The sequence below is a fragment of the Vicia villosa genome, linkage group LG1 (assembly GCF_029867415.1).
Source record: "Vicia villosa cultivar HV-30 ecotype Madison, WI linkage group LG1, Vvil1.0, whole genome shotgun sequence".
NCBI lineage: Eukaryota > Viridiplantae > Streptophyta > Magnoliopsida > Fabales > Fabaceae > Vicia > Vicia villosa.
In genome coordinates this window covers 120,490,629-120,508,638 of record NC_081180.1, presented here as the reverse complement: position 1 = coordinate 120,508,638, position 18,010 = coordinate 120,490,629, and the positions used below count along the sequence as shown (strand labels likewise).

General features: G+C 34.4%; 1 protein-coding gene across 1 annotated transcript; it reads left to right on the top strand.

Annotated features, from left to right (window-relative positions):
* The first annotated feature begins 13,199 nt into the window (after positions 1-13,199).
* On the top strand, positions 13,200-15,901 carry LOC131652922 (uncharacterized). Its single transcript, XM_058922921.1, has 3 exons — positions 13,200-13,711; positions 13,794-14,164; positions 15,894-15,901. The coding sequence occupies exons 1-3, from the start codon at positions 13,200-13,202 to the stop codon at positions 15,899-15,901; spliced, it is 891 nt and encodes a 296-aa protein (XP_058778904.1).
* Positions 15,902-18,010: the final 2,109 nt, after the last annotated feature.

Below are 18,010 nucleotides of genomic sequence, written 5' to 3'. Positions count from 1 at the left end.
CGGAGGAGGGACAAGGTCTCAAACCTCATTTCTCTTAAATTGGATTAGCTCTTCTTGCATAGCTAAATACCAATGCTCATCGACTAATGCATCTTTGGAGTTTTTAGGCTCAATTTGAGAGACGAAAGAATAATAAAAACAAAAGTTACTTATCCTTGACCGTGTTGTCACCCCTTTTGATATGTCTCCTAGAATGTTCTCCATAGGATGGTCCTTAGAAGATTTCCATGCAAGAGGAAGATCACTCTTCTCGCTTGGTTGGTCTTCCACTTTCTCTTTAGGTGTTTGATCCACTTCCTCTTCATTATTCTCGGGTAAGAGGGATTCTTTATCTTTCTCAAGCTTGGCATCTGGATCATTAAGTAAACTCTCAGTTGAGACACCTGCACCATTAAGAACACTACCTTTTCCGACAACATTCGGACAAGACTCATCAAAAGAGACATGTACGGACTCTTCAACAATATGTAACCTTTTGTTGTATACTGTATAAGCTTTACTAGATTGAGTGTATCCTAGAAAGATACCCTCATCCGCTTTTGCATCAAACTTGCCAAGATTTTCCTTTCCATTATTTAGAACAAAGCACTTACATCCAAATAAATGAAGGTGAGAAATGTTTGGTTTTCTTCCTTTCAAGAGTTCATAAGGTGTTTTGTTTAGAATAGGTCATATCAAGATCCTATTTAAAACGTAACAAGCCGTATTTATGGCATCGGCCCAAAAAAATTTTGGAAGCCCATGTTCATTGATCATAGTTCTCCCAAGTTCTTCCAACACACGATTTTTACGTTCCACAACTCCATTTTGTTGGGGAGTTCGTGGTGCGGATAAATTATGATTAATGCCATGATTGCCACAAAACTCTTCAAAGAGATGGTTTTCAAACTCACCCCCATGATCACTTCGGATGGATACTATGTTAGTGTTCAATTTATTTTGGAATAACTTGGCAAATTTCTCAAACGCGGAGAAGGTGTCACTTTTGCTTGCTAAGAAAATCGTCCAACAATACCTAGAGAAATCATCAACTATGACAAACCCATAATAGTTTCCACCTAGACTTTTTATTCTAGATGGTTCAAAGAGGTCCATATGGAGAAGTTCAAGAGGTCTTGTAGTTGAAACAATGTTTTTAGATTTAAAAGAGATCCTCGTTTGCTTCCCCATTTGGCACGCATCACATAAGTGATCTTTGGAAAACTTTATTTTAGGTAGGCCGGATACTAAGTCTTTTGAGATGATTTTATTTAGCAAATCAAAGTTGACGTGAGCTAAACGTCTATGCCAAAGCCATGAGTCTTCACTCATAGTTGCTAGACATTTTGCTTCAATCAAGGATACATCATTTAGATCAAGCATGTATACATTATTTACCCTCAAGCCTTTGAACACATCATCTTTCTTGTCATCATTTCTAATTATGCAACTTTCTTTAGAAAATGATACCGAGTATCCTTTGTCGCATAATTGACTGATGCTAATAAGATAATGTTTAAGGCCCTCAACTAGAAGGACTTCAGAGATAGTAGTAGAAGAGGGATTACCTACACTACCTTTACCGAGTATTGCCCCCTTGTTGTTATCACCATAGGTCACAAATCCTTTCTTCTTAGCCACAAAGTCATAGAATAAAGATAAGTCACCCGTCATATGTCTTGAGCATCCGCTATCTAGAAACCATCTTCTCTCGGATGGCTCAAGACATTCCACCTACAAATTTAAACAAGGGAAATAGGTACCCAATTTTCATTGGGTCCTTGTGTGTGAGTGAAACAAAGGTTGATCTTGGGAGTCCATTTGAAAATGCCTTTGGGAACCAAGAATCTTCTAAAGCGACATTTTTTAATGGTATGCCCCCTTTTGCAACAATATAGACATCTTGAGTTTGAGTTGTCATCACATTTACTAGATTGATCTTTTATCACATAAGTGTATCGTTGATACGGATTTATCATACTATTTTTTAAATGTGATCGATCAATAGCATATGTGATTTTCGGTTGTGAAGCCTTGTCTAATTTGGCTTTGATGGTTTTAACTTCTTTTTGCCAAATGTGACAAGTTTCACATCCTCCCCATTTAAACCAAGGACTCTTGTCAACAACGCTTGTATCTTTGATACTTTTGATCATAGATTCCTTGAGAGTTTCTAATTTCTTTTCGGAATCGGAAACTTTCTTCTCAAGGTATTTGAAAATTCTTTTATTTGAAGCTAAGCGTTGAAATGTTTCCTTAGCTTCATGATGCAAGGTATCAAAGGCATGCTTTAATTCAAAATAAGACATAGCATCAAAATTATTATATTTATCATGACTTACAATCTTTTTCTTCTTTTGATGTGCCATGAGACATAGGTTGACGGTTTCCTCTTCATCGCTTGAGCTTTCTTTGCTAGATGAGTCACTATCACTTTCCCAAGCGATATAGGCTCTTCTTCCTTTTGGTTGCTTCTTTTGAGGTTTACTCTTTGTCTTGTCTTTCTTTAGCGAAGGGAAATCCGGTTTGTAGTGACCCGGTTTTCCACAGTTGTAACAAGATCCTCTAGGTTTAGTCTTCTTATACTCATCTTGCTTGTTAGGCTTTGATTGACGTCTATAATCAACTAGATTGTTGTCCGAGTGCTTAATTTCATTCTTTCGAAGATATTTATTGTATCTTCTCACGAACAATCCCATATCTTCATCCGGACTTTCATCTTCGTCACTAGATTCACTATCACATGTATCTTTGGTGGATGACTTAGAACTTGAAGTCTTTAGAGCGATAGACTTCTTTTCAGTGTCCTTTGACTTTTCTTTCTTTTCTTTCTTTTTGTGCTTGTTTAGGATCATGAGATCTTGCTCATGTTCTTCAAGCTTTCCGAATAGAGCCGTGAGATCCAATGTAGAGAGATCGTTGGCTTCTTTGATTGCTGTGACCTTAGGTTGCCATTCCCTACTAAGATATCTCAAAACTTTGTTAGTAGCTACGGCATTGGGAGTAATATGTCCCAACGTGTTTAATCGATTGATAATGTGAGAAAATCTCTTTTGCATATCCGCAATGGTTTCACCTTGCTTCATATGAAAGAGATCAAACTCTTGCATTAAGGTATTGATTCTAGCTAGCTTAACATCATTAGTTCCTTCATGGGCGACTTGTAATACATCCCACATTGCCTTAGCCGTTTGGCAATGCGACACGAAAGTACTCATCGACCCCTAAGGAAGCTATAATCATGTTTCTAGCTTTCCAATCATACCCGTAATTCTTTTCATCTTTTTCATCCCATTGTGCTTGTGGTTTAGGTCTTGTGATGCCTGCATCATTGGTTATGGTGATAGCCATAGGACCATTGACGATGACATCCCATATTTTTCTATCAATGGAGTTGATGTGAATACACATACAGTCTTTCCAATAACTATAGTTTTCTCTAGTGAAAATAGGCGCTTTATTATACACCCCTTTTTGACCGCTCTCCATTTTCTAAAAAGTTATATAAAGCACTAGAATGAACCAGAGCTCGTGATACCACTTGTTAGACTATTGGAATGGTCTAGAGGGAAGGTGAATAGACCACCTTTTTCCGACTTAAGAAAATTTTAGCTTTTGAAACGTGACTTCCCTGAATCACTTAATCGTCTAAGAGAGATTATGTTATCGGGGACCAGATATGTGCACTAAACCGAACGGATGAAAATGTCAAGTAATGAATTACGTTTTAACGAATATATCAATTGTATCAATTGCACACTATATGGTATATTACTCACAATGAACGTTTTCACTAAAATTTGAACAAAAATTTGATTGAGTAATTTTATCGAACACTTGGTGATCGATATTTACCTAACCTTAGTTTTTGTTCAACAATGGAAATAAACGAAAACAAATGGAAACAAGATAAAGTAAAAACGATAAGGAACACGATATTTGTTTAGGCAGTTCCTCTATCGTCCTCGTAGGAGTACGTCTGCCCCTAATTTCAAATGAAATTAGGAAAGTTTTATTAGATTGCAAAATGTTTAACAAGGATAGAAAGTACCAATCACCAACTACACACATGCAGTAAAATTGAATACAATTCGATCCTCCCCTTGATTCAAGTTGAATCAAGTCAATGTCTATGATCTTCACCGATCAAGACCCCGATCGTTCCTTTCTCAATCCTCCGGTTGTAGCAAGTTTGTTGAGCGGATCTTCAATCCCTCAATCCCTTATGCACGGCTGAATTGAATACCAAAGCGAATCAATCGTCAAAAACCTTCGAACAAAATCTTTGATGAAGAAGGAAAAACCCTAAGGTTTTATACAAGAAACACCCTCAACAATCTTCACTCGAACAAGATGAATGTCTACCGTCGAATCTCGAACAAGACAAATATCTACCGTCGAACCTTATCAACACACGTTCCTTACTTCGATCGAGAAAGATGATTATGTGTGATTCTCGATCAATAAGCGAAAGGTTGAAGATGAAAAGAAGCTGAGTCAATCTTTCACGTTTCTTGTTAAAAATGCTTGAGAATGATCACTTGAGTATTTATACCACATACAATGCATAGGTCGACCTGCTCTCTGCATAGGTCGACCTATTGAGTGTATTGCACCTGAAAATGAGCAATGTGTGACACTTGCGTCGACCTGAAGGGTCGGCACACGCATTCCCGTGAGTTCCCCAAAATGATATGCGTCGACCTATTCCATCAATGCGTCGACGCATTTTGCTCTTTCATCTAAATTTCAAAAAGTGGATGCGTCGACTTGAAGAGTCAGCGTGTGCATACCCGAGATAACATCAAAGTTCCATGCGTCGACCTATACATGTGATGCGTCGACGCATTCAGCCCTTTCATAGAATTTTTCACAAGCAAATTGAAGTAGGTCTACCTATTGTCTCTATGAGTCGACCTATTAGTGTCTTGTAGCCAAAAATACTTGTCTTGGTTGCATTTGCTCGGTTTCTATGTTTCCTCTTAAGATGTAGTTGATTCACAATGTTTTGACATCATGAAAACTACACCTTGCCCTCACAATTATGAACTCCACATTTTACATCAACCTTCCATCCAGACCCATCTTTTTCCGGAGTCGACTTGATTTTGATTGGACATCCATGTCTCTTAGTCGCACTTTGAGTATCACTTGTGTTCTTGAATTTTCTCTCTTTATCGCAACCAAATATCACTTTGTTGCTTCTTTCTCTCTTGCCTGTTTTGGTTTCCGAACGGATGATAATAACAGTCACTTTATTGTTAATTCCAGTCTCTTTAATCCATCAGATAACCTCTTCTCGTGTGATCAATCTTTGAGAAGTTGTGAATGATCAGTGGTATCTACAACTGTCTCGTTTTTTTGAAAAATATGGAGCAGAATTTCCAGACTTAAAAAAATTAAAAAAATCAAAAAGTGTTCCGGTTTACATCAAAAGTGTTTCGGAAGTCTTTAACAAAGTGGTCGGTTTGATTTAAACCATTCCGAAACACTTTTAATGTAAACAGGATGTTTTAAAGAATGAGTTATGGTTTATAAGTTTGCATACCGGAAGTCTTGCAGCGTAGGGGTGCAATTTTTGATTTTTTGGATGGATAGTAAAAAGGTAAATAGTTAAAAGCATTGAAGGGTAAAATTGTCATTGTTGAAAAATTGTAAGGGTACAAAGACAAAAGTAGGGATACAAAGTAAAATTTTCTTGCGTGACTTCCCTTTTTCTTCTTTTGATGTTTACTTGTTAGTTGTTTTTTTAAATAATAATAATAAATCATTTCATAAATAAAAAGAGAGATAAGAACTTTATTAAATAATGACAAAAGTATTTTCTTATTTTGTTTTCTTTATCGATTAAAATAAAAAGAAAAATCAAATATCTATATGCATGTTTAGGTTTTTTTTTTTTAATTATTTTCTTCTCACCAATGATAATTTAAAAAGACCCAAAATATTTTATTTAGACTATTGACTTATGTTTTTCTTTCTTTATAAAATATTTTCAAAAAATCAAAAATATGTTAGATGCATGTTTAGGTTTTATTTCTATTATATTTCAAAAGTTTGGATAAATTTCTTTGAGGTTACTATCTATTCCTAACTGTCTTGATTGATTTATTTGAGATTATTTTATGACAAATTTTAGAACACTGTTTAAAAGAATGTATTGAAACAACTTATATCTCTCATTATTCATAAACGTTTTTGAATTTATTTTCATAACTTCTCTATGACAACTTATGAAAACAATTATTATCAACAAAAAAAAACTTATGAAAACAATTTAAAGCTTTATGTATAAAAATAATTTAAATTTATTTTATGTTTTATTTAAAAATAGTTTATACGATTTTTTCATAAGTGCTTATTTTAATCAGCATATGTGCTATAAATTTTAAATAAACTGTTTATCCAAGAAAAACTCTATATATGACCAAGACTATATTACCATGGACATTATTTAGTTTGTTGAATTAAAAGTAGAAAGTACAAATAGTATAATTAAGGTGAATAATTTTCAGAAGCAGAGAAAAGTATAAAAGCAGAACTACTAACAATCGTGTATTATTGGTAGGAATCCCTGACTAATAAAGCTTTGTGTACGACACTAGCGGAGCTTAAGAAAAGTTCCTTGCAAAGTTGTTACACACCTGCCAACTCATCTATATTTGAACCATTTACGTTACTCATTGCCACTGCTTTATCAGATTCTTAGTTTTACACTGTTCAAACTCTTATATATAAATAGGTGATATTACATTGTCACTTGAAACCAAAAAAAAAAAAAAAAAAAACTTATAACTAATAAACATAACCATTAATCATCATGGGAGGTGGTAACAGGAAGAACAAGTCTTCATCAGGTTTTTTCTCTATTTTCGAATGCTTCACATCTAAGAATAAACATAGAGCAGGTTACTATGATTATGATTCTGGGCGGAGGACATGGCCTAGCGATGAGGACAAAGGTAACTGGGGTGTTGCTGAGCCCAATATTAATAGAAGAGCCGAAGATTTCATTCGCAAATATAAGAATCGAGTTTCAGAATCCGAACGCCATCAAGTTGATCCTGCTGCTTAGAATTCATAATATCAGTCCTCATACAAAAAATGCATTTTATAAGTCTTAATAAAATGTGTATATTTGGTTGCATGGTCCAATTGACTTATATTTATAATAGTGTACTTTGTCCATCCTTCTTAATGTAATTTCATATATGCTTCAATGCTGTTTTACTTATCCAAATACCATGCTACATATTCACATCAAGTTATTTGTATTAAGATTCACCAACAGCCCATGTTAAGAAATCAAAACTCCATGGTAGCAAACTTAAAAGCTTAAAAAACTATGGAAGAAGAAGAAGAGAGATAGTTGTTTGAAACATGCAATCTCATTATCGTACTTCACTTCAAATGATACATGAGAAAGCTATATATAGCTTGCCAAAGAAACAACTATCTGTTCTAACTAACTTCTACAAGTCAAACATTTTCTAACAAATTACTTACCTAAAATAGTAACTATTCTAACTAACTTTTGAAATAGTTACCACAACAGGAAAGTTTATTACATGAGATAAACCACTAATTACCTCAAAGAAAGACTAATTGAGCTTTAATCGTTAAACATCTTCGCTCAAGCTTAAGCATGATAAATGAAATGGTAACCTAGTTTGGTGCCAAACAAACCTACGGAACAACTAGATGATTTGGAAGAGATTTTTACGCATGAACAACTAGGCGTCGGTAATATGCACTCATACATCCGGTAATATTCACTCATCCGATATATTATTTAATTAGTCGAACAATTTATTTACACATTTCAATGAAAATAATCTAATGTTTATTATGTTTTTATTTAAGGTTGTTGTATGACAAAGTGTTGCGCGGGACTGCGTTGTCAAACAGATTTCGTTTCGTGTCTTCCGCCCATTGCAGCGGAATGACAATTGCTACGGAACCGGAATCAGTTAGACAGCGCTTAGTCGATAGATTCCTGTCCACCGGCAATATAGAAAGTTTGATTCTTTGGGCGTATAATACCCGACTTGTAGGGTTAGTTTCTCATTCTTGGTTCATCTAATCTTTGTTTCTTTTGCGTAGCAAAATTTTCATATAAACTATTGTTTTAATTTATAGAGCACACTGGTTGTTGCTTGCTATCAACCCTATAAGAGAAGTGGTATATTTTCTGAATTCGGTAGATGGTGAGTGGACCAATTATCCGGCTATGAAGTCAATGATTGATACGTAAGTGGGATCGTTCTAAATATTCGTGTATATTTATATATTTAATTATTTGTGAGATTGATCTAAACATATGCTTTTATATTTTTGTTAGATCAATACAAGTGTTCCGAAGTCAAAGAGACGCACAGGTATCCCGGACTAAATCAAACAACATTACTTGGATCAAAGTGGAGGTACATTAATTTTCACAATTTTGCTTATAATATTTATGCTACTTGATAAAACAAGACAACTATAAAATCTTAATTGTTTTTCTATGTAGTGTCCGATACAGCGAAACAGTTCAGATTGCGGATACTATGTTTTGAGGTTTATGAAAGAAATCATTCAAACGAATCAATTAGAGATTCCAATCACGGTATGGATTTATAACTTAAGATAATTTCTTATAATTTATTACATTTAACTAAATCATTCATATTATGTTTTTGTTATGTAGTACTTTGATGACTTCTCTGCTGCTTCTTACACGAGAATTAAGTTGAAAGAAATCAAAGAGGAATTGTGTCAATTTTATATTCAGCAACTATTCATATAGGTATGAATACATTATTGTGTGAACAGTTTTATGAATATATTATTTTGATAATGACTTTGTGTTTGAGTTTCTTTGGTGGATGTTGGTTCATTTTGCTTAATTAATATTAGTTGACGATGATGACGTTGTTATATGAATCATGTTTGTTTTTGTTGTTGTTAAGTGGTGCTGATAGTTTGATTTGAAACTGGATTGATGACACATTACATTGGTGGATTGATGACACATTACAATATTGGTGGATTGATTTGAAACTGATAGTTTGTTTCATGTTTGTTTTTGTTGTTGTTGAGCCTTTAATTGACCGTGTTGTTATGTTCATACTTTGCAGGACCAGGCCGGGAAACGATCAAACTTTTGAAATATAATATTATAGTACTCTAGGTGGTTACTAACTTTGTTCATACTGTTGCCAATATTTGAAGTATAATACTGATTTAGTTTGTTTGACATGAGTTAGTTACATGTGAATTGAACTATAATGATGTATATATATATATAATTTTGGATATTATAATGGTATTATATTAGTATATATATATATATATATATATATATATATATATATATATATATATATATATATATATATATATATATATTGTCCTACCTATGGTTGAAAATATATCACAGGTCGAAAATATATTACAGGTCGAAAATATTACAGGTTGAAAATATATTATAGGTCGAAAATATTACAGGTTGAAAATAAATATAAAATACCTCATTTAGCAACGACGGCGCTTTTAAAAAACGCTCTTAAAGGGCCACTTACTAAAGCGCTTTATTACTAAAAGCGCTGCCTAAGATTAAAAAAAAAGCATAAAAAATAAAAAAAAACGCAACCTACGAAAGCGCTTCTGGATAAAAGCGCTCTTATAAGGGGGGCTACGAGAGCGCTTTTGGAGTTTCAAAAGCGCTGTCGTAACCTACAGCAGCGCTGGCTTTGGCAGCGCTTTAAAGCGCTCTTAAAGCCCAAAAAAAGTGTTTTTAAAGCCCTTTTCCGTAGTAGTGCAACCTACGTTTGGAGGGCATTAATACAAGAAAGAAAATTCACTCTTAATAATCAAAAGTACAAATTTGTCTGATTTGAATTGTCCTAGTTCAATGACGTTTTTCCTAATACTACCCGTAAATTTCTATTCCGGACTCCTCCTGAATATGAGACTCTTCTCACTTTTTCTCAAGCACTTTACCTAATGTTTGGACATTTACAATAGATTAAGAATAATGTTACAAATTACAATTCAAAATACTCTAATCCCTAAAATAGGAATAAGAGTCAAGAATAGAGTATTACAAAAAAAAAAGTAAATAGACTCAAATAATAAAATACGCCTAGCTTGAATGTGAAAGGTCTAAATCTTTACTATGGGAAGATCCTCCTTAAAAAGCAACAAGGTCCAACTGCAAAGCCAATTAGGATTTCCATCTTTGAACACATGTGAACAACCTTAAAAGCGCAAGTAACCAATTCTTCATTATGTTGATCATTAGTTAAATCTTAATCATATGAGATTTGAGTTACTTTAATCTTGTTATAATGATCTTTTGAGAAGACTTCCATGTTCCAAATAATGCATAAAAGATTAAACATGTTTAGATAAGTATAGAAATAGATCTACACTTGGCACGAGATTCACTCAACACAAGACAATTCTTCTAGGAGAGACAGAATGTCTCACAATCTATGGAACATTATTCTCCACATGTTGCTTCTTGATTTGTGCAGGTAGAGATAGAATGTCTCATAATCTGTGGAACATTATTCTCCACATGTTGCTTCTTGATTTGTGCAGGTAGAGATAGAATGTCTCACACAATGTCATGACATATTGCTCCACGTTGCCCATAAATTGACGCATGTAACAACAATCTTCCAATTTGGCAAATTTTTAGGGAAATAAAACATGTAATATGTAATGCATAATGTTACAAGAATAATTCAATATATGATCATCAAAATTTATCAAAGAGAAACATAACGAGAGTTGACATGTTAGCATACTTATCACTTAACATGCGGACATAAAATAACTCGTAGAACAATAACCATTTTTTATTATCTAAGAATTTTTAATGCATATCGTTGTCAATTTTTTTTTGATGTCGTCATGAAACTATTATTTCCCTTATTGCCTCAAAATGGTTAAAGAGTACAACAACCCGAATTATCTCGCCTAGGAAGGGAGAAAAACAAAAAAAAACCTTACAAATAGGAACGAGTTGTAATACCCAATTTATTTTAATTAATTATTTTATGATGTGTTTTGTGAATTATTTGATAATTATGGGATTATTTAGTATTTTTGCCATTTAAGTAATTAATAGTATTAATTTAATGAGGTTATTAGCGTTGGGCCTAACTTAGAGTTAGTAATAGCATTTGGAGGGTGTAAGTTTAAGCACATTAGTGAACATTAGAAGTTAGTAAGAATATCAAAACAAGAGAAAGTTGGGAAAAGAGAAATAGAAGTGGCATTTGTGAAAGAAGGAGGAAAATTGAAGAGAAGAGAAAGCTAGGGCAAACCCCATTGGGAGCTTAGAGTTGTCTTCAATCCAAACCAGGTAATTGTGGAATTCTTGCATTATAAGGGTTTGTATGATGATAGGTTATGGTGGGGATTTGATTATATGCTTTAATATCCATGTTTGTGTAACAATTGCAATTTTGATGTTGTTGGTGAATGTTGAAATTGATGAATGATTTGTTGAATAATTGATGCAATTGTTATGTGTGTTTGAATATATATTTGATACTAATGTTAGACCTGGAAAATTATGATTTAAATTGATGTCTTGATATGTGAAAATGGAGTTTTTGGGGTTTTGGGTGATGAATCTCGTAGCAGAAAATTTGGGGTTTTTGGAGTTCTGCTACAGCAGGAACTGGTTCCGAGTTTGGAGGAACCAAGTTCCCGGGCCCTCTGTAGCGTGAAAATTGGGATTTTGGGGATGGGAACTGGTTCCTAATTTAGAGGAACCGAGTTCCCATACCAGATTTTGTGTAAAATCCTTGTTTTTTTGGATGGGAACCGGTTCCCAGTTTGGAGGAACCGGATTCCACTGAGTAAAAATGACTTATTTTGTTTGAAATTTCAGAGAGCCATATCTTTTGACTCGGGTGTCCGTTTGACGCGCCGTTTGGACCGTTGGAAAACTAAAAATATTATTTTTAACATGATTATAATTTTGGTTTTAAATTAATATTTTTTTTCTATTCATTTATATTTCGTGTGTCAATGTTGCGTATAATGCGATGATTTTGGTGGTAATTGATGAGGATGTTGTTGGCATGATGAACCTATAAATTATAGACTATATTACAATGATATTATTGTTATTGTGACCTGTAATGATAGGAATTATTGTGAAGGCTTATGCCTTGTTTCTTTATTATGATTTTGTTGTGGTTCACAGTGAAGTGGTGATTAAACGATGTACGAAGACGAATTGTAGGTTGTTTCATAGCACAACCAGTTGTGATTAGCCGAATCGACAGTAATGAGATTTATTAATTGTGTTGTATTATTATTATGTGTCACATGTAGATGTTGCATAGTTGCATTGATTATGACAATGACGTGGCCTAAATTGGCAAAGTGACGTGAGCTTGGCTCGATTATGCCCAAAATTGGGAAAGTGATGTGGGCTGATGCCTTGGGTACCACATGCATATTAGGGAGTCGGTTGCATTGCATTATCATGGTTATGTTATGATCGGTGGATTAATTGTTAGTAATGATTAGCGATATGTTGTTGAACGATGAATGATGGTAATGTTTTATGAAGTGGTGAATTGCGTATGATCTTATTTTCACTATAGTTATTATCATACGTTCCTTTATACTGTTTGATATCTCACCCCTTCGGTTTGAATGTTACCCTCTGTTAGTAACGTGTAGTTAACCAAGATGAGTATCTGTTACCGTTGTTAGTTCGAGTTGGTGTCTTTTGCTCTGATACGTAGCACTCCGGGGATATTTGACACCTGTTTTTATTATTTGTTATGTTTAAGTTGAATTCTTGAGTTGTTCATGGAGAAGTTTATTTCTTGTTGTTTTCAAGTTAAACAAATTTGCTATTAGTTGGAATTTTAAAGTTGTGGTTTTCGCTGCATTGTTTTATTAAAGTTGATTTGATTTTGAAGACTAATTGTTGTTATGAGTTTCTTCCTATTTATATGTGTTATATATTTGGGGTAACGAGCTTTTATGCGGTTGTTTTAAAGTTGCAATGTAATGCCTCATGTTGATTGGAACTTTTGCACTCTGATTTTTATTAAAATCGTTGGGTAGATTTGGGGTGTTACATTAGTGTTATCAGAGCAGGTCGGTCTGTCTGACCAAGTTGTTGAGTCATAGTTTAGTTTAACAATCGAGTAATTCTAATTGGCTTATTATTGCTATTTATATGTTAGTGATAAGTTGAGATGACTGGAAGAAACGACGTTGCGATCGCTGCTGCATTAGAGGTTATGGCTCAGGCTTTGGAACATCAGTCGGACATTGGTAAGAATGTTGGGTATCGCAGTTTGACTACCTTCCAGAGAGAGAATCCACCTGTCTTCAAGGGTACTTATGTTCTTCATGGCGCTTTGACCTGGCTGAAGGAGATTGAGAGAATCTTCTGTGTGATGGATTGTACTCCAAATCAGAAGGTTCGTTATGGGACGCACATGCTGGCAGTTGAGGCTAGTTACTGGTGGCTAGAAACTCGTCAAAGGTTGGAGACTACTGGTGAGGAGGTCACTTGGGTTGTGTTACGTAGGGAGTTCCTAAGGAAGTACTTTCCTGAGGATGTTCGTGGCAAGAAAGAAAATGAGCTCCTTAAGCTGAAACAAGGAAGTATGTCAGTTACTGATTATGCTACAAAGTTTAGTGAGCTAGCTAAATTCTATCAGCATTATGATGGACTAACTGGTGAGTTTTCAAAGTGCATCAAGTTTGAAAATTGGTTGCACCCAGAAATCAAGAAGCTGTCGAATCTATGAGGAAGACAACAATGCTCATTATAAGTTTATTAGTGAGAAGCGAGGCAAGAACCACCAGAACCGTGGTAAGCCTTATGATGCTCCAGCTGGAAAGGGTAAACAGAAAGTTGCACCTGGCCAGGGGACTAATGGGGGAGATTCTCCTGCTGGTGTGGTTTGTCTCAAATGTGTAACCCTGTTCATAAGAGTAATGCATGTAGTAGAGAAGAAAAGGAGGTGTTTTCGTTGTGGTAAGCTTGGGCATGAGACGGTGGATTGTAATCACAAAGAGGTTATATGTTTTAACTCTAATGAGGAGGGACACATCAGTACTCAGTGTTCGAAGCCAAAGAAAGAGATGTCCGACGAGAAAGTGTTTGCTTTGTCTGGGACTCAGACCACTAATAAGGACAAGCTCATCAGAGGTACATGTTTCATTAATAGTGTCATACCCCAAAATTTGCCTTCCACATTTCATTCACAATGATTCAAAGCTCAAGAGTTTCATGAAGGCATTCTCCTAAGCAAAGATCTCCTACAACTAGGGTTTGGTGCCCTCTTGAGGAAGTTAACAAAATAAGGTCTCCAATGAGGTTCCCCATGGTTCATTATGTTTCAAGGCACCCCCATGTCAAAAATCAAGGTTCAATTCCAAAGTTTGCTCATTTAATGGCTCAGATGATCCATAGTCGACTAGGTTAACCTAAAAGTCAACCATGGTCAAAGTACAGTCAAAGCTCCTGAATTTTGGTCAACATTAAGTATGGGAGATTATATCCATCATTTGATCAATGGTTGATCATGATTCATCAATAAAAACTCAGAAATGAACAAATTCAAAAGGTTCAAATTAGGGTTTTTATAGGAGAAGGTCAACTCAACTTTGACTGGCCATAACTTTCACATGGAATATCAGAAATTCCTCACTCAAAGCCTATTTGGAATGAAATTGGATTCTCTACAACTTTGTCTCTCACCAGCCAAGGCCAGAAATGCTTCATTTGAGAGATATGGTACAAAAGATTATAGGTCCTTTTCAAAAGTCAACCAAAGACAGTTTTTTGTCAAAGGGCATATCATCAAGATAAAATCCCCAAATGAAAATTATGTTCCAAAGTGGCTTATAGAGGACATCTTGAGGTTTCCAAAAAGTTCTAGAACTCCTTCATAGCTTAAAAATTGAGAGAGATATGCCTTGTCAAAGTTGGGTAATTTTGGAGGTAAAATGTGAAATAAAAGAGGTTCAAATTGGAATTTTTTGCAAATGGGCCTATCTTTTTAAGACTTAATCTTGGTCCACAAGCTACCTATATTATCTAAACCATGTGCCACGAATTATATCCTTTTATTTGATTTTACATAATTTTATTTCATTTTAAAAATGATTTAAAGTGATATATTTGAAAGAAAAATCAAAGATTGGATTTAGGAAACTATATTGACCAATTCCAATCACATTTATGACAAATTGGCAATATAATTTCGTGATATATTGATTGGGAAAAGATTAATATAAGATTTGACAAAAATAGAAGGTTTCCATTCAAGTTTCAAATCAAATTTCTCAAACTTGGCAAGATTTGATTCAAAGAGGTTTTGGACTATTTTTTAAACCTAAATTGCTCCCCTATAAATACATAGCACAAGGCATACGAATAGGGGTTGAAGATTCTGAGCAGAGAGACACATTCAAGAACTCAAAAATTCACCAAGAACTTGAATTCGGTTTTGGAGAATTAGGGACTTTCAAGGGATTTTAAGGATTGCAAAAGGTTACTCGAGGCATTCTGAAGGTGATGGGATAATTGCATAGCATCAACACCCCCAGATTGTTCTCCACCGATCCAAAGTATGTGGTTTTAAAGTTATTATGGATTAGAATAATTCATGCGCATCCATGGCAAATTGATTTTATATTCTGATTATTCTTGATGCCCTGAACGTTTCTGGGTGGTTTAATTGGGGTTTGTATGTTTAAAACGTAAATCATCATTGATAGACGAATTAGGGTTCTTGAGATTGATTTGGGGCTTTTTGATAAGGGTAAAATTATAGGGATCCAAGGGCATATTCAGGTTCGTGAGATTTAGACGAAGAGTTTTGAGGGGGTGCGAAATATTTATTGGTCTGTGTGTGCTATTCGCTATTATCCAGGTTATTAGGCTACGAATGAAACCCTAGCAAATTCGTAGCTAATTCTACAAGTTTTTACAGGTATGTTGGGGACGATGATGAGTTGTCATCATATGGTTTGTTGGTTTGAATTGCGCGCACGTTTTATTCATTTATGGTTATTGTTTTTATATATTATACTGGGCGCATATATATTACAAATGGTCCATTTGGTTGAATTGGCAAGGGAAGGGTTGGGTGAGCGAAGGGACGAGGGTTCGATCCCTCGCTCCCATATTATTTTTTATAACAAGGTTTGTTTAGTGATCCCATGTTGTGCCTGCGCTATTGGTTATTGTGTACCCTCAAGACCCAGCCGTAGAATTACCACTAACTTCAATCCAACGCCCCGAGCTTGATCCCTATACCATGAACCCTCACATTTGCCACACTGAATCTAAATCCTAAAAATTCTTATAAACTTAAATTATTTTTAATAAATTAAAATATTGTAAATGTTAAATTTTAATTTATTATTCGTTCCGATTAAATCTATTAATCGTGATGGGTAATAATCGATTTCTTAAATATTTGATTAATTAAAATAAAATAAATTTTATTTGGCTAAAGGGTTTCAACTATCTTATTGGTTGCGATGATTAGCCTATTTTTTCTCTGAAATTCGTTATCATTTATAATCGAATCTATCGATTACGAGAGATAACGATGAATTTTAAATAATTAATCGTATAAAACATATTCATTTGTTATTAGTGATAATTGAACCTATCAATTAGAATTGGTAATAATACACTACTAATCTATTAATTATGGTGATCAAATCTATTGATCATTGCGATTAGTAGTACATATTAAAAATCAGGGTTGTACGCCCAATCTTAAAACACTTTTCAAAAAACCTCGAATATCAAACTACGAATTATCAAAATTTCGATAAGGTAACTCAAAATACCTTCAAACATCCATATCAAATCTAAGGCGTACAACCCTGCCCCGACCTACGTTGACTCTGATTCTCCCTAAGGAGATACGTAGGACTTGGCAACAAGGCGAGTCCCCCTCCTCTAAACTCTAATCATGTTCAAATAATTAGCCTTTAACCCTATTAACTTTTTGTCACCTTTCTTTATTTTTGCCATAAACCTTAGCTTTATAACGATCTATATAACTTCGTGGGGTTTCCTATTCGCCCTGGTAGAATAGGTGGCGACTCTAAATAATTTAATTTTTAGGGCAGGTTGCTACAGCTGACGACTCTGCTGGGGACAACACTTTTGGTGAATACTATGCTCCTATAGGTTTTGGCAGGGTTTAGGATTTGGCAAATTTTTAGGGTTTGGCTAATTTGCCATTTTTAGGGTTTGTGATTGTTTTTTATATATTTAATTTGTTTTTTATTTATTTTTGCCTAAAAATATTTAATTGTTTATGTTAATATATTTGTATTTAATTGCCTAATTGTTATATTATATATGCATTGTTGGGTTATATATTTGTGTTAAAACCTAAGTGTGGGAGTTATCCTTGAGACTAGGGGGGACTTGAATCGCCTACGAGTCTTATTGATAACTCCACTCGGATTGGGTTGAATATTCGGAAATGTCCAAAACGAGGCTTGACTTTGTTGAGGGTAGGACTGGGTATTTAGCTGATCTCTCCGAGAACCTACCCCAAAAATTCGAACCTCATGGATAAAACGAGTTGTTCTAAAATCCAAAGAGACAAAAAGTCTCGGAGGCTACGAACGGCCCCATGAGACCTTCTAGAACATACCCATGGGAAAGGTAGGTTCCCTAGAGCCGCTACGTCGAACCTATGAACCTAGGGCCTATGTGATTATGTGCTATATATATATATATATATATATATATATATATATATATATATATATATATATATATATATATATATATATATATATATGTGTGTGTGTTGTTATTATTTGTTTTTTATTTTTTTTTATGTTTGCATGCATCATCCATCATATGCATTTTATCATGTCTTATCCACAGGAAAAAAAAGAAAAAATAAAAATATATTCTATTGGTGAATGTTCAGGAAGGATGAGTACTAAGAAGCCCATTATCCACTTTGCTGTTTCTACTCCAGACATCAAGAAGCTGAAAATAATCAAAGAA